Source organism: Bufo bufo, chromosome 9 (assembly GCF_905171765.1).
Source record: "Bufo bufo chromosome 9, aBufBuf1.1, whole genome shotgun sequence".
In the NCBI taxonomy this organism is placed as follows: Eukaryota; Metazoa; Chordata; class Amphibia; order Anura; family Bufonidae; genus Bufo; species Bufo bufo.
In genome coordinates this window covers 226,329,601-226,348,207 of record NC_053397.1, presented here as the reverse complement: position 1 = coordinate 226,348,207, position 18,607 = coordinate 226,329,601, and the positions used below count along the sequence as shown (strand labels likewise).

The 18,607-nt window shown below is 49.0% G+C and overlaps 1 protein-coding gene across 5 annotated transcripts in view; it reads right to left on the bottom strand.

The window, feature by feature from the left end:
- Nucleotides 1–4,893: 4,893 nt before the first annotated feature.
- The window catches only part of HECTD3 (HECT domain E3 ubiquitin protein ligase 3), a 29,658-nt gene continuing 15,944 nt past the window's right edge, over nt 4,894–18,607 (bottom strand). For 4 of the 5 annotated variants that reach the window (XM_040408170.1, XM_040408173.1, XM_040408169.1 and 1 more), the window contains exons 17-22: nt 17,827–18,033; nt 6,008–6,137; nt 5,856–5,930; nt 5,462–5,543; nt 5,299–5,370; nt 5,079–5,163 (exon numbers count right to left, since the gene is read on the bottom strand). In XM_040408170.1, coding sequence (XP_040264104.1) covers nt 5,079–5,163; nt 5,299–5,370; nt 5,462–5,543; nt 5,856–5,930; nt 6,008–6,137; nt 17,827–18,033 — 651 coding nt within the window. Of the gene's footprint in view, nt 5,164–5,298; nt 5,371–5,461; nt 5,544–5,855; nt 5,931–6,007; nt 6,138–17,826; nt 18,034–18,607 lie in introns of all 5 variants that reach the window. The other variant, XM_040408168.1, reaches the window with a different exon arrangement.

Sequence of the window (18,607 nt, the reverse complement as noted above, 5' to 3'; positions counted from 1 at the left end):
TGTGAAAGAGCCCTTAGACTGATACATTTTACCTGCTCTAATACATTGTAACAAATTATCAGAACAAGAGAGCGTTCTCGGCTGTGGATGTAAATAAGAATGTTCACATGCGCTGACAGCAAGCAGAGGTCTAGAAAATGGTGATGAATGTAAATGGGAAGATTTACTACAAAAAATGCACCAAAATGTATGTGTTGTAGAAGGGAAGCGGCGTGGCTAAGAACAGTGATAAATCGCGCCGTATTTATGACGCACAGCTAATGAAAATCAATGATGTAAATGTCTGACGTCTAATAAGATGACGCAACGCGGGCCTCAGTGATGAATCTGCCGCATCTTCATTTAGGACGGTGATAAGAAATCAACTGAATGAAAGAGGGCCAGGGGACGGTGTATCACAGCGGACGGTGCATCACAGGGGACGGTGCATCACAGGGGACGGTGCATCACAGGGGACGGTGCATCACAGGGGACGGTGCATCACAGGGGACGGTGCATCACAGGGGACGGTGCATCACAGGGGACGGTGCATCACAGGGGACGGTGCATCACAGGGGACGGTGCATCACAGGGGACGGTGCATCACAGGGGACGGTGCATCACAGGGGACGGTGCATCACAGGGGACGGTGCATCACAGGGGACGGTGCATCACAGGGAATAGTGTATCACAGCGGACAGTGTATCACGGGGGACAGTGTATCACGGGGGACAGTGTATCACGGGGGACAGTGTATCACGGGGGACAGTTTATCACGGGGGAATAGTGTGTCACAGAGAACAGTGTATCACGGGGGACAGTGTATCACGGGGGACAGTTTATCACGGGGGAATAGTGTGTCACAGAGAACAGTGTGTCACAGGGGACAGTGTATCACGGGGGACAGTGTATCACGGGGGACAGTGTATCACGGGGGACAGTTTATCACGGGGGAATAGTGTGTCACAGAGAACAGTGTATCACGGGGGACAGTGTATCACGGGGGACGGTGTATCACGGGGGACGGTGTATCACGGGGGACGGTGTATCACGGGGGACGGTGTATCACGGGGGACGGTGTATCACGGGGGACGGTGTATCACGGGGGACGGTGCATCACAGGGGACAGTGTATCACAGGGGACAGTGTATCACAGGGAACAGTGTATCACAGGGGACAGTGTATCACAGGGGACAGTGTATCACAGGGGACAGTGTATCACAGGGGACAGTGTATCACAGGGGACAGTGTATCACAGGGGACAGTGTATCACAGGGGACAGTGTATCACAGGGGACAGTGTATCACAGGGGACAGTGTATCACAGGGACAGTGTATCACAGGGGACAGTGTATCACAGGGGACAGTGTATCACAGGGGACAGTGTATCACAGGGGACAGTGTATCACAGGGGACAGTGTATCACAGGGGACAGTGTATCACAGGGGAGAGTGTATCACAGGGGACAGTGTATCACAGGGGACAGTATCACAGGGGACAGTGTATCACAGGGGACAGTGTATCACAGGGGACAGTGTATCACAGGGGACAGTGTATCACAGGGGACAGTGTATCACAGGGGACAGTGTATCACAGGGGACAGTGTATCACAGGGGACAGTGTATCACAGGGGACAGTGTATCACAGGGGACGGTGCATCACAGGGGACAGTGTATCACAGGGGACAGTGTATCACAGGGGACAGTGTATCACAGGGGACAGTGTATCACAGGGGACAGTGTATCACAGGGAATAGTGTATCACAGGGGACAGTGTATCACAGGGGACAGTGTATCACAGGGGACAGTGTATCACAGGGGACAGTGTATCACAGGGGACAGTGTATCACAGGGGACAGTGTATCACAGGGGACAGTGTATCACAGGGGACAGTGTATCACAGGGGACAGTGTATCACAGGGGACAGTGTATCACAGGGGACAGTGTATCACAGGGGACAGTGTATCACAGGGGACAGTGTATCACAGGGGACAGTGTATCACAGGGGACAGTATCACAGGGGACAGTATCACAGGGGACAGTGTATCACAGGGGACAGTGTATCACAGGGGACAGTGTATCACAGGGGACAGTGTATCACAGGGGACAGTATCACAGGGGACAGTATCACAGGGGACAGTGTATCACAGGGAACAGTGTATCACAGGGGAGAGTGTATCACAGGGGAGAGTGTATCACAGGGGACAGTGTATCACAGGGGACAGTATCACAGGGGACAGTGTATCACAGGGGACAGTATCACAGGGGACAGTGTATCACAGGGGACAGTGTATCACAGGGGACAGTGTATCACAGGGGACAGTATCACAGGGGACAGTGTATCACAGGGGACAGTATCACAGGGGACAGTGTATCACAGGGGAGAGTGTATCACAGGGGACAGTATCACAGGGGACAGTATCACAGGGGACAGTATCACAGGGAATAGTGTATCACAGGGGACAGTGTATCACAGGGGACAGTATCACAGGGAATAGTGTATCACAGGGGAGAGTGTATCACAGGGGACAGTGTATCACAGGGGACAGTATCACAGGGGACAGTGTATCACAGGGGACAGTATCACAGGGGACAGTATCACAGGGGACAGTGTATCACAGGGGACAGTATCACAGGGGACAGTGTATCACAGGACAGTGTATCACAGGGGACAGTGTATCACAGGGGACAGTGTATCACAGGGGACAGTATCACAGGGGACAGTGTATTACAGGGGACAGTATCACAGGGAACAGTGTATCACAGGGAACAGTGTATCACAGGGAACAGTGTATCACAGGGGACAGTATCACAGGGGACAGTATCACAGGGGACAGTATCACAGGGGACAGTGTATCACAGGGGACAGTGTATCACAGGGGACAGTGTATCACAGGGGACAGTATCACAGGGGACAGTATCACAGGGGACAGTGTATCACAGGGGACAGTGTATCACAGGGGACAGTGTATCACAGGGGACAGTGTATCACAGGGGACAGTGTATCACAGGGGACAGTGTATCACAGGGGACAGTATCACAGGGGACAGTGTATCACAGGGGACAGTGTATCACAGGGGACAGTATCACAGGGGACAGTATCACAGGGGACAGTATCACAGGGAATAGTGTATCACAGGGGACAGTGTATTACAGGGGACAGTATCACAGGGGACAGTATCACAGGGGACAGTGTATCACAGGGGACAGTATCACAGGGGACAGTGTATCACAGGGGACAGTATCACAGGGGACAGTATCACAGGGGACAGTATCACAGGGGACAGTGTATCACAGGGGACAGTGTATCACAGGGGACAGTGTATCACAGGGGACAGTGTATCACAGGGGACAGTGTATCACAGGGGACAGTGTATCACAGGGGACAGTGTATCACAGGGGACAGTGTATCACAGGGGACAGTATCACAGGGGACAGCCGATACATTGTTACACACGTCGGGGGCAGTCGCTGTGGGTGGTCTGAGTGCGGTGATTATCGCTTTATGTGGCTTCTCCTCAGGTTTCCTGCAGGTTTTTATCTTTTCACCCTCAGAAACTCATCTGAAGATTATCCCTAAATGTACAGAAAGAAGCCCCCAGATTATCTCCGAGACCGCCCTACCTGCCCGCGAAACATCCACCTCCTATCTGTCTCTGTCTGTTCTATCTCTCAGTATCTAAAGTTGGCCGCACAGCAGCAGATAAGCACCGAGGAGTGCGGGCGGCCGCAGAGGCGATCCACCGACCCAATAACCGACAAACTCCACTGCACCTCCGAGAAAAGAACAGCAACGCTTCACTCCTCTTAATGGGACCGTTCTCAAGCAGTGACAAGGTGTTTGTTTTTTATCCGTCCGTCTATCTCGGGGATGCTCCATCTGCACGGGGCTTTTATTGGCCCCTTGGTGCAGTCACAGGGTTGCTCAGTGTGTGGCCCCAGGGTGTGATGTGAGCCGCACATGTCGCTCTCTCTTTCTGTCACCTATAAAGCAGCCGCTCGCTGGGAACGACCTGCAGGTGCGCGGCGGCGGCGGCGGCTCCTGGTGCTGACAGCTACGTGTGACTCACACGACACCCTGAATCTCGCAGACATCATGGAAAGTGCAGAGCACACACATGTCATCACGTCCGCCTCACACGCTGAAGCTGACACAGACACGCAGTGTGAGGGAAGGAAGTGACCGCGGTTACACAGTGATCCAGAAACATCGCCCCCTGTCTCCCACAGTTCTCATGGGTCACCCTCCATAACACGGTCCTGGAGATGACATCGGGAGGGGGACGCCCATCCATGAGCGACAGCTCCGTCTAAAGACTTGTGATTCAGAGGTCGATCCTATTCTCCCCTGTAGTCTGCTGCCCTCTCCTGGTGACATGCTGCAATGACGTCTACTCCATGACATGTTGGCGTCAGGACAAACAATTCTCAATGCAAGAAGGGTCATTTCTAAATGCATCCATACATCTGCAGAACTAGGACACATCTAGCAGGCATGCCCATCCACAAGATCTACATCTATTACACAGTACAGGGATGCAGGACTATTCACAGGAGAGGCACCTTTGGGGGCTCTTACAGCCTGGATAACCCCCTTGCTCTTCACAGACCCCCGACTGTTGTGCAGTGTTGCAGTTTAGGTTTCCCCCCAGGATTTCCCTGTATTTCGCTGCGTCTATCATTTCCCATCACAATTATCAGGTCCTGCTGCAGAGCAGCCCCCTACATAATGAGCCCCCAGACTCACGGCTGCTATGGACTTCATCAATCATTTTGCAATAATTTTAATATTTCTATTAAATGAACATCAATTTGTAGAGAAGATTTTCTAGAAGCCCTGTAGAACAAGCACCCAGCCCTCGGGCACCAGAGTCGAGGTAGCGCCACCTCCAGGCGGGTACAATAAGCAGTATTTCACCGGACACTGTCAGAGCCATACAACAAAAATAAAAATGTCACAAACCACGCAGCCGCCAGGGACAACTGCGCAGGAGCCAAGCAGCAACTAAAGGTCTCTGCCACCAATCAGGGTATTAAGAGTTCATAACAATAACATGTGGTTCTCCCTGCGCCGGGGCTGAGTCTCGTGTCCACCGCCATTTTATTCCTCCCATGGGCTCATGTCTGTATCGATGGCCACACAGTTGTACGCAGCGTAGCGCAGCTTCTCCTCGCAGATCTTGGCGCTGGAAGACACAAAATGACAATGAACGCTCGTGTGCAGAGATCAGCAATGCAACGCGTTTCGGAGACTCTCAACCATCAATGACAGATTATGACGCTGGGCGGTCAGCAGGGGGCGTCAGGCACAGATACTGTACCTGGGGTAGATGGGCAGGTATAAAATGCTGGAGCAGGTGGAGGATTCCGGGAGGGCGTCCGTAGTCTCTGAACTATGGGTGAGAAATCGCCGGATTAGAGGGCCGACATCAGTCTGTGTCCAGCACAGATCTCCTGCATATACCATGGGCTGGGCGTACTCACCTGAATTTACCTGGAAAGATGTAAATCGGCGCTGGAAGACGACTGCGCCCAGTGACAAACCTGAGGAAGCGGCTGCGATCCTCTGAAAAGTACAAGACAAATACGTTTCGTGAGAATCAGTAAGGAGGGAATGTCTATACCAGGGATCTCCCACCTGTGGCTCGCCAAATGTTGCTAAACTACAACTCCCAGCATGCAACACCTGGAATTCCACAGACCATTGTTCTATGCACACAGGGGCGCAGTTCACCACAAACAACTGTAAAACTGTCCAAATCAACCCCCACTATTCTGTAAAGGACCAGCAGCGTGGAGTTCTGTCCAACACCAGAGCCTTTCAGTCCCACAGACGCGTCTGCGGATATTCCCCTACCCGGCGTGCAGATATTCTCACCGTTTGTGAAGTTACTTAGGGCCTCCCAAAAATACAGAACCCGAGTGTCTGTTGGTTCCAATTCCTCAAACCTGGCTGCAGAAAACATGAAACGCGTCAGAACCAACAGAGGAGAGTTACAGATTATAGAGGTAATCCATCCACAAACTTACCTTGTTTTTTTAAGGCCTCTACAGAGATTTCAGGGTCTCCGCAGACTCTTTTTTCCAGTTCCTGCCAGGTGAGAAGGTCCAACACAGCCTGAGGAACGACTTTCAGCAGCCCGGCCTGGAGGGCTTCAATCTAAGGCAGCAGCGGACATGGCGTCAAATGACAAAAGTACAAGCAGTATTATACTTCAGAGCTGCACTCAGTGACTGCACCAGCAGCATAGTGTGTACATACATTACTTATCCTGTACTGATCCTGAGTTACATCCTGTATTATACTCCAGAGCTGCACTCACTATTCTGCTGGTGCAGTCACTGTGTACATTACATTACTTATCCTGTACTGATCCTGAGTTACATCCTGCATTATACTCCAGAGCTGCACTCACTATTCTGCTGGTGCAGTCACTGTGCACATACATTACTTATCCTGTACTGATCCCGAGTTACATCCTGTATTATACTCCAGAGCTGCACTCACTATTCTGCTGGTGCAGTCACTGTGTACATACATTACTTATCCTGTATTATACTCCAGAGCTGCACTCACTATTCTGCTGGTGCAGTCACTGTGTACATACATTACTGATCCTGTACTGATCCTGAGTTACATCCTATATTATACTCCAGAGCTGCACTCACTATTCTGCTGGTGCAGTCACTGTGTACATACATTACTTATCCTGTACTGATCCTGAGTTACATCCTGTATTATACTCCAGAGCTGTACTCACTATTCTGCTGGTGCAGTCATTGTGTACATACATTACTTATCCTGTACTGATCCTGAGTTACATCCTGTATTATACTCCAGAGCTGCGCTCACTATTCTGCTGGTGCAGTCACTGTGTACATACATTACTTATCCTGTACTGATCCTGAGTTACATACTGTATTATACTCCAGAGCTGCACTCACTATTCTGCTGGTGCAGTCACTATGTACATACATTACTTATCCTGTACTGATCCTGAGTTACATCCTGTATTATACTCCAGAGCTGCACTCACTATTCTGCTGGTGCAGTCACTGTGTACACACATTACTTATCCTGTACTGATCCTGAGTTACATCCTGTATTATACTCCAGAGCTGCACTCACTATTCTGCTGGTGCAGTCACTGTGTACATACATTACTTATCCTGTACTGATCCTGAGTTACATTCTGTATTATACTCCAGAGCTGCACTCACTATTCTGCTGGTGCAGTCACTGTGTACATACATTACTTATCCTGCACTGATCCTGAGTTACATCCTGTATTATACTCCAGAGCTGCACTCACTATTCTGCTGGTGCAGTCACTGTGTACATACATTACTTATCCTGTACTGATCCTGAGTTTTACAGCCAGACACGGAGGCTTCGTATTGCTTACTCCTTCTTTACTTCCACCAATAGCAGCAAAGGAGAAATTAACATAAACAAAACAACAATGGATCCTCCCCTGACAGATCCTATAATAAGCAGTGTCCTCTTTATATCTTCCTCTTTCTTTGCTGCTCCACCAAAGCTAAGTTATCTGTATTTTATGAAGTGTTTTTGCATGTAATCATGCCTGTATTTCATTACCCTGTGTTATTAGGGCTTATCTATTATACATAGTTTCTGCCCTTTGACAGGTTTTGTTTTTTATTTCCCCTCATATGTGACTAGTTGCTTTCTTACCAACTGTTTTCCCCTGCGCCTATTGCGTTTTTCATCAGGGGGTATCCCCCCCTTTTTTCCCCATCCCATCCTTGTTTCAACCACCACGTTGTTATTTAATTTTGTCGCTCCGCTTCTCTTGGGGTGCGCTCTGCACCTCCCCTCTTTTCCCCTACCTTCATTCTCTGCTCCGATTCCACCCCGCTGGTTCCCGGCGGTCTTGGTGTCGGCGGCAGCTTCCGCTTTGTTTCCCGCGGCCCCGAGATCTCGGCGGCCATTTTGGGGAGCTCCCGCCCGTCCTCTCGCGGGATTTCGGAGCTCTCTGCCGTACACATCTCTCTGCCGTGCACATCTGCCGCTGGCTCTGGATCGGCTCCTGCTCTGCGGCGCTTGGGGTGACTAACCCCTCTTTAGGTATCTACCTCCTCAGTCATAGTTACCCCTAATATATAAGGCATCCCCTATTAGGTTTTCTGCCACTTAAATAGTTATTTAAAATTCCTAAATATGTCTTCTGACCGCTCTCCCTCTGGGCCTAGTCCCCCTCCAACCACTGGGGACCCCAGCTCACCAAATATGAGTGCACAGGCCCTGGAGCTTCAACGCTCAGTGTCTAGTGCTATTATTGAGGCAATGGGATCCATGTCCTCAATGATTTCCCAAACCATCTCCCAGGCCTTGTCTGCCCATACCCCTGGTCCCTCGACTCAATTGCCTGTACTCACTAGCCCGCAGCCTACCATTGAACCTCCTGCCCAGGAGAACTTGATTGGTGTGATCCAAGCCACCCATGATAGCGCGCTTAGATCGCGCAAAAGAGCCTTACCGCGCCAGGCAGAAAGGGCGCGAACGTGGAAATGTGCTAGAGCACAAACTAATGATATAGATTCGGATAATGAATCCGACATGGAGGCTTATGCGGAGGCAAGTGACCACTCTGATGGGGAGTTGGAGATGGAACCTGAGTTTCCAGGTACCTCAGGCCCTAGGCCTTCCACATCTGGGTCCATGGGCGCATCCGCCACTGCTCCTAACACGGCTTCTACCCTGGTGGATCCTTCAGGCAACCCACTATTTGACCCCGATGCCCTCCACCACCCTAGGTCGGCGGAGTGGATGCCGGTAGCTCATGTGAGCGACTACCTGGAGCATTGGGTGCGTCGTCCTCTCAGCAAAGAGGCGCGCAGCAAGCTCCGTGCAGAATGCCCTAGACCATTGATCCCCAACAAGGTCTGTGAAACGCCATCTGTGGATCAAAAGATGACGCAGTTTTTGGCAAAAACCGGCTGGAATCCCCGTAAAGGGCTGGATTCCGCTATAAAGAGTTGTCAGGACAAGCTCCTCGACATTTTTGGGCCCCTCGCCAAAATCTTTGAAATGGCCGAATCGGCCAGAGTGGACGGCCCTCCGATTGATCCGGAGGAGCTTACTGGCTGGATACAAAGAGCCATTTGCATTGCGGGCAGCATCAACTCCTCCCTGTCCATTGAAAGGCGTAAAGCCATTCTTTTTAAGATTGACCCAAAATTGGCCAACCTGGCACTCACTGAGACAGGGAAGGATGCCCAGGGTCAGCTGTTCGGGGATTCCTTCATTAAGGACCTCAGCAGGTACGTTGGAGCATTTACCGCATTGGACAAGGCCCAGTCCTCCATGAAAAGGGTGTTTCAGGGACGGGTCTCCACTAGGGCCGGCAGTAGTAGGGGCCGTCTGTCCGGCCGCTCCAGTTATCAAGCCCACAGCTCGGGCAGAGGCTCCTTCAACCAGAGGCCTCCTTTCCAGGACCAAAGGAATCCTCCCTCGTTCTTCCCGGCCAGAGGCGGCCAATGGCGTTCCAGGTCGGTTAGAGGGAATCCGAACTACAGAAAATCTTTCGGTAAGTCTTTCCCCAGTGGGGACTTCTTTCACTCCTTGTGTAGGGGGCAGACTCCGTCTATGTTCCCACGTTTGGTCCAGCATCACATCAGACCCATGGGTGCTGAACACTGTGCAGGGGTTCCACATAGAACTTACGAGTTCGCCAGATTTCGTCCTTTCTCCCCCTCCCCTGGCACTACCGGACAGGGAGCTAGTGGACGTAGAACTTTTTTCCCTCTTGCACAAGGATGCAATAGAAAGGGCCCCTCCTACCCAAAGGGGCGTTCTCAGCCACATTTTTCTAGTTCAGAAAAAAGGGGGACAATTTCGTCCGGTCATAAATCTCCGGGCACTGAACTCTGTGGTGCGCTACCGCCACTTCAAGATGGAGGGGATTCACCTCCTTCGGGACTTGCTGATTCCGGGGGACTGGATGGTGAAGCTGGACCTCAAGGATGCCTATCTGACGGTCCCGATTGCCTCCTCCTCCAGGGATCTTCTGCGCTTCCTGTGGAAGGGCGAAGTGTGGCGCTTCACTTGCCTACCGTTCGGTCTTTCCTCAGCGCCTTGGTGCTTCACCAAGTTACTGCGCCCAGTCATGGCCTGGCTTCGGAGCCGTGGGGTTCGTCTTGTCATATACCTGGACGACATCCTCATTATGCACCAATGTCAGTCGTCTCTGCTGCAACATCTCCAGTGGACCTCGGATCTTCTGACGGGTCTGGGTTTTCTACTCAATCTCGAGAAATCCTGCCTCACACCGACTCGACGTATGGAGTTTCTGGGCTTCACGGTGGACTCTGTCGCGGAATCTCTCAGCCTCCCTGCAGAGAAATTGAGGACGATACGCAAGGAGTTGAGACATGCTCTCTCAACTCCCTCTATATCCCTACGCCACCTGGCTCGCATCATTGGGTTACTTGCCTCCTCTATCCAGGCAGTCTTCCCCGCTCCACTCCATTATCGGGCTTTACAGCGCCTGAAGATCGCCCACCTCCGTGCCGGGGCCTCGTTTGCAGACACTGTGATTCTGGATCGAGAAGCTCAGGAGGAACTTCGTTGGTGGTTGAGCAATTTGGAAGCCTGGAACGGCAGAGCAATCTTCGGATTCCAACCGGAATTCACGGTAGAGTCGGACGCGAGTCTCCAAGGATGGGGTGCCCACTGCGAGGGTATCTCCACTGGGGGTCGATGGTCGGAGTCAGAGACCCAGCTGCACATCAACGCTCTGGAACTTCTAGCGGGTTCGTTTGCCATCAGGAGTTTCACCAAGGGCATAGCTCATGCATGCATCCGTCTACGCATGGACAATGTGTCGGCGGTCCGATACGTCAATCACCTAGGCGGCACTCAATCGGCCACCTTAGCCCGACTGGCGAAGGAGTTCTGGTCCTACTGTCTGTCCAGGGACATCATGATTCAGGCGGAGTACCTGCCAGGTCTTCACAACTACAAAGCGGATCGGAGTTCCCGATGCTTCACGGACGGCAGCGACTGGAGGCTGAATCCGGAAATGTTCTCCACAATCTCGGACATCTGGGGTCCTTGCTCCATAGACCTTTTTGCTTCCCGGCTCAATACTCACCTGTCCAGGTTCTTCAGCTGGCGGCCGGACCCGGAGGCAGAAGCGGTGGATGCGTTTCTACAGGACTGGTCCTCAGGCCTACATTACGCGTTTCCACCGTTTGCCATGATTCCGAGGATGTTGCTACAGACTCGGCGCCAGATGGCGGAACTGGTGGTGGTGATCCCCTTCTGGGGATCTCAAGCCTGGTACCCGATCCTCCTAGAACTCCTGGTCGATGTACCTCTCCTACTCCCGACGCGGACGGATCTCCTCCAGGACCCTCTGGGTGCCCCACATCCCCTGCTGGTCGAAGGCTCCCTTCAACTTCTAGCGTGCCGAATCTCAGGACTCCAGGAGAGGTCGAGGGAATTTCGGAGGCAACTAGACGCCTCCTGGACAACGCTTGGGCTCCCGGCACCCGAAAATCTTACCGGGCAGCTTGGGGATCTTGGGTTAGCTGGTGCATGGAACGGGACCTGGATCCCGTTTCGGCATCTGTAACCCATTTGTTGCAATTCCTGACTTCTCTCTTTGAGGCAGGGAAAGCTTATCGGACCATCAATTTGTTCCGTTCTGCGATTTCCTCGACTCATCAGGGATTTGATGGCGTTCCTGCTGGTCAACACCCTTTAGTGTCTCGACTTTTACGTGGCTCACGCTTGTCTCGGCCTCCTCGGCCACGTTTCACCACTACGTGGGATGTTTCCCTGGTCCTTTCTTTCCTCTCTTCCTGGCCCGACAACGCGGCTCTTTCCCTCCGTCAACTGTCAGCCAAGTTGCTGACCCTTTTTTGCCTGATTTCCTGTAAGAGGATTTCTGATGTCAGGGCTCTGGATCACGATGCCAGATCCTTTACTCCCGAGGGTGTTACTTTTAACATCACGCGGCGCACCAAGACCAATATTCGGTCTGTGTCCTATCCCAGTTTTCCGTCTTCCCCGGCACTCTGTCCTGTAGCTTGTCTACGGGAATATGAGTTGCGCACTCGGTCTCACCGTTCTGCGGACATTCCGCAGCTTTTCCTCTCTATTCGCCATCCCTTTGGTCCGGTTACCAGTCCCACTTTGGCGCGTTGGATGAAGTGGGTCATGTCCCTTTCTGGGATTGATACGACGATCTTTACCGCTCACTCGGCCAGGGGCGCGGCTGCTACTGCCCTGGCGGTTTCGGGGGCTCGTTTGGAGGATATTCTGCGTCTGGCTGACTGGTCTAGGGCCACGACGTTCACAGAGTTTTATTTCCGTCCTCCCCCTCATGTGTTTTCATCTATTATTGAGCAGCTTTGAACTTGCAATACGAAGCCTCCGTGTCTTGATGTAAAACTTAATGATTTTCCTATTTCATGACGTAAAGTCATAGTTTTATTAAAGACACGGAGGCGAGTATTGCCCGCCCTAGGTTTCTCCTGCCCCCCCTATTATTATTACTGTTATGGTATTATTATTGACTATTACGCTGTATCTGTTGTTATTTATGATATTTTACCGTTGAGGTTTGTTATGGTTCTATTTCAGCGACCTTTTTAATGTACGACCGTTATAGGGTCGAGATTGCACATTTGTACCCATGTGTTTACACTGGCTATATTATTTATTCTGTTTCAGGTTGAAAACTCCTTGGCAGATGGAATTCCAAGTTGTTCCAGGTTTCCTGAGATGTTAGCCATGTTGGCTTGAGTTCTTCAGTTGGAGGGACAAGAATGGTCGGTGTCGGAGCCGGTTCCAGTTCGGTTCGTTTTCAGTTATGGTTTGACGGTTGGTGTCGTGGATTCAAAGAAAGAGGAAGATATAAAGAGGACACTGCTTATTATAGGATCTGTTAGGGGAGGATCCTTTATTGTTTTGTTTATGTTAATTTCTCCTTTGCTGCTATTGGTGGAAGTAAAGAAGGAGTAAGCAATACTCGCCTCCGTGTCTTTAATAAAACTATGACTTTACGTCATGAAATAGGAAAATCATTAAGTTATATCCTGTATTATACTCCAGAGCTGCACTCACTATTCTGCTGGTGCAGTCACTGTGTACATACATTACTTATCCTGTATTATACTCCAGAGCTGCACTCACTATTCTGCTGGTGCAGTCACTGTGTACATACATTACTGATCCTGTACTGATCCTGAGTTACATCCTATATTATACTCCAGAGCTGCACTCACTATTCTGCTGGTGCAGTCACTGTGTACATACATTACTTATCCTGTACTGATCCTGAGTTACATCCTGTATTATACTCCAGAGCTGCACTCACTATTCTGCTGGTGCAGTCACTGTGTACATACATTACTTCTCCTGTACTGATCCTGAGTTACATCCTGTATTATACTCCAGAGCTGCACTCACTATTCTGCTGGTGCAGTCACTGTGTACATACATTACTTATCCTGTACTGATCCTGAGTTACATCCTGTATTATACTCCAGAGCTGCACTCACTATTCTGCTGTTGCAGTCACTGTGTACATACATTACTTATCCTGTACTGATCCTGAGTTACATCCTGTATTATACTCCAGAGCTGCACTCACTATTCTGCTGGTGCAGTCACTGTGTACATACATTACTTATCCTGTACTGATCCTGAGTTACATCCTGTATTATACTCCAGAGCTGCACTCACTATTCTGCTGGTGCAGTCACTGTGTACATACATTACTTATCCTGTACTGATCCTGAGTTACATCCTGTATTATACTCCAGAGCTGCACTCACTATTCTGCTGGTGCAGTCACTGTGTACATACATTACTTATCCTGTACTGATCCTGAGTTACATCCTGTATTATACTCCAGAGCTGCACTCACTATTCTGCTGGTGCAGTCACTGTGTACATACATTACTTATCCTGTACTGATCCTGAGTTACATCCTGTATTATACCCCAGAGCTGCACTCACTATTCTGCTGGTGGAGTCACTGTGTACATACATTACTTATCCTGTACTGATCCTGAGTTACATCCTGTATTATACTCCAGAGCTGCACTCACTATTCTGCTGGTGGAGTCACTGTGTACATACATTACTTATCCTGTACTGATCCTGAGTTACATCCTGTATTATACCCCGGAGCTGCACTCACTATTCTGCTGGTGCAGTCACTGTGTACATACATTACTTATCCTGTACTGATCTTGAGTTACATCCTGTATTATACCCCAGAGCTGCACTCACTATTCTGCTGGTGGAGTCACTGTGTACATACATTACTTATCCTGTACTGATCCTGAGTTACATCCTGTATTATACTCCAGAGCTGCACTCACTATTCTGCTGGTGCAGTCACTGTGTACATACATTACTTATCCTGTACTGATCCTGAGTTACATCCTGTATTATACTCCAGAGCTGCACTCACTATTCTGCTGGTGCAGTCACTGTGTACATACATTACTTATCCTGTACTGAACCTGAGTTATATCCTGTATTATACTCCAGAGCTGCACTCACTATTCTGCTGGTGCAGTCACTGTGTACATACATTACTTATCCTGTATTATACTCCAGAGCTGCACTCACTATTCTGCTGGTGCAGTCACTGTGTACATACATTACTGATCCTGTACTGATCCTGAGTTACATCCTATATTATACTCCAGAGCTGCACTCACTATTCTGCTGGTGCAGTCACTGTGTACATACATTACTTATCCTGTACTGATCCTGAGTTACATCCTGTATTATACTCCAGAGCTGTACTCACTATTCTGCTGGTGCAGTCATTGTGTACATACATTACTTATCCTGTACTGAACCTGAGTTATATCCTGTATTATACTCCAGAGCTGCACTCACTATTCTGCTGGTGCAGTCACTGTGTACATACATTACTTATCCTGTATTATACTCCAGAGCTGCACTCACTATTCTGCTGGTGCAGTCACTGTGTACATACATTACTGATCCTGTACTGATCCTGAGTTACATCCTATATTATACTCCAGAGCTGCACTCACTATTCTGCTGGTGCAGTCACTGTGTACATACATTACTTATCCTGTACTGATCCTGAGTTACATCCTGTATTATACTCCAGAGCTGCACTCACTATTCTGCTGGTGCAGTCACTGTGTACATACATTACTTATCCTGTACTGATCCTGAGTTACATCCTGTATTATACTCCAGAGCTGTACTCACTATTCTGCTGGTGCAGTCATTGTGTACATACATTACTTATCCTGTACTGATCCCGAGTTAGATCCTGTATTATACTCCAGAGCTGCACTCACTATTCTGCTGGTGCAGTCACTGTGTACATACATTACTTATCCTGTACTGATCCTGAGTTACATCCTGTATTATACTCCAGAGCTGCACTCACTATTCTGCTGGTGCAGTCACTGTGTACATACATTACTTATCCTGTACTGATCCTGAGTTACATCCTGTATTATACCCCAGAGCTGCACTCACTATTCTGCTGGTGGAGTCACTGTGTACATACATTACTTATCCTGTACTGATCCTGAGTTACATCCTGTATTATACTCCAGAGCTGCACTCACTATTCTGCTGGTGGAGTCACTGTGTACATACATTACTTATCCTGTACTGATCCTGAGTTACATCCTGTATTATACCCCGGAGCTGCACTCACTATTCTGCTGGTGCAGTCACTGTGTACATACATTACTTATCCTGTACTGATCTTGAGTTACATCCTGTATTATACCCCAGAGCTGCACTCACTATTCTGCTGGTGGAGTCACTGTGTACATACATTACTTATCCTGTACTGATCCTGAGTTACATCCTGTATTATACTCCAGAGCTGCACTCACTATTCTGCTGGTGCAGTCACTGTGTACATACATTACTTATCCTGTACTGATCCTGAGTTACATCCTGTATTATACTCCAGAGCTGCACTCACTATTCTGCTGGTGCAGTCACTGTGTACATACATTACTTATCCTGTACTGATCCTGAGTTATATCCTGTATTATACTCCAGAGCTGCACTCACTACTCTGCTGGTGCAGTCACTGTGTACATACATTACATTACTTATCCTGTACTGATTCTGAGTTACATCCTATATTATACCTCGGAGCTGCACTCACTATTCTGCTGGTGCAGTCACTGTGTACATACATTACTTATCCTGTACTGATCTTGAGTTACATCCTGTATTATACCCCAGAGCTGCACTCACTATTCTGCTGGTGGAGTCACTGTGTACATTACTTATCCTGTACTGATCCTGAGTTATATCCTGTATTATACTCCAGAGCTGAACTCACTATTCTGCTGGTGCAGTCACTGTGTACATACATTACTTATCCTGTACTGATCCTGAGTTACATCCTGTATTATACTCCAGAGCTGCACTCACTATTCTGCTGGTGCAGTCACTGTGTACATACATTACTTATCCTGTACTGATCCTGAATTACATCCTGTATTATACTCCAGAGCTGCACTCACTATTCTGCTGGTGCAGTCATTGTGTACATACATTACTTATCCTGTACTGATCCTGAGATACATCATGTATTATACTCCAGAGCTGCACTCACTATTCTGCTGGTGCAGTCACTGTGTACATACATTACTTATCCTGTACTGATCCTGAGTTACATCCTGTATTATACTCCAGAGCTGTACTCACTATTCTGCTGGTGCAGTCACTGTGTACATACATTACTTATCCTGTACTGATCCTGGGTTCATCCTGTATTATACTCCAGAGCTGCACTCACTATTCTGCTGGTGCAGTCATTGTGTACATACATTACTTATCCTGTACTGATCCCGAGTTAGATCCTGTATTATACTCCAGAGCTGCACTCACTATTCTGCTGGTGCAGTCACTGTGTACATACATTACTTATCCTGTACTGATCCTGAGTTATATCCTGTATTATACTCCAGAGCTGCACTCACTATTCTGCTGGTGGAGTCACTGTGTACATACATTACTTATCCTGTACTGATCCTGAGTTACATCCTGTATTATTCTCCAGAGCTGCACTCACTATTCTGCTGGTGCAGTCACTGTGTACATACATTACTTATCCTGTACTGATGCTGAGTTACATCCTGTATTATACTCCAGAGCTGCACTCACTATTCTGCTGGTGCAGTCACTGTGTACATACATTACTTATCCTGTACTGATCCTGGGTTATATCCTGTATTATACTCCAGAGCTGCACTCACTATTCTGCTGGTGCAGTCACTGTGTACATACATTACTTATCCTGTGCTGATCCTGAGTTACATCCTGTATTATACTCCAGAGCTGCACTCACTATTCTGCTGGTGCAGTCACTGTGTAGATACATTACTTATCCTGTACTGATCCTGAGTTACATCCTGTATTATACTCCAGAGCTGCACTCACTATTCTGCTGGTGCAGTCACTGTGTACATACATTACTTATCCTGTACTGATCCCGAGTTACATCCTGTATTATACTCCAGAGCTGCACTCACTATTCTGCTGGTGCAGTCACTGTGTCCATACATTACTTATCCTGTACTGATCCTGAGTTACATCCTGTATTATACTCCAGAGCTGCACTCACTATTCTGCTGGTGCAGTCACTATGTACATACATTACTTATCCTGTACTGATCCTGAGTTACATCCTGTATTATACTCCAGAGCTGCACTCACTATTCTGCTGGTGCAGTCACTGTGTACATACATTACTTATCCCGCACTAATACACTATAATATACAGTATGCAGCAGACCGGACATTTCAGCTGCAGCCTCTTCTCCTCTGTCCTCGTCGTGACACTTACCTGCTCTTTGCTCTCCTCCAGTCGCGCTTTCTGCACCATCCGGATGAATTCCAGGCGGTCCTCGTAGCGCACGGATATGTTGCTGCCTCCAGGCACCAGCTCCACCATCCTCTGATCGCTGAGGACCGTTGTGTACGTCAGCTCCCCGCCAAACTTAAACTCAAATGTGTCCTTATCCATCACCTCCATCATCTCAAGCAGCTTCACCTGATAGAGAAAGAAACAGCGCCCTCAGCAGGTCATTTGCAGTCTTGACCAGCCCTTTAAAGGGGTTCTCCGCTTTATTTATATTGCTGACCTATCCTCAGGACAGGTCATCAATATGAGAAAATGGGGGTCGACTCCCAACTCCCCTGCAGATCAGCTCATACCAGCGCTGCCTTCTCTTCATCGTTTACCTCATTGTCGCAACCGCAGCAGCGAGCAGTGTAACTACAACTACACCGTCCCATTCACTTTTAGCAGACGGCCCCTTCCTATTTCCCATTCACTTCTGTGGACGGCCCCTAACTATTTCCCATTCACTTCTATGGACGGCTCCTTCCTATTTCCCACTCACTTCTATGGACGGCCCCTTCCCATTTCCCCATTCACTTCTATGGACGTCTCCTTCCTATTTCCCATACACTTCTATGGACGGCTCCTTCCTATTTCCCACTCACTTCTATGGGACGGCTCTTTCCCATTTCCCACTCACTTCTATGGACGGCCCCTTCCTATTTCCCCTTCACTTCTATGGACGGCTCCTTCCTCTTTCCCCTTCACTTCTATGGACGGCTCC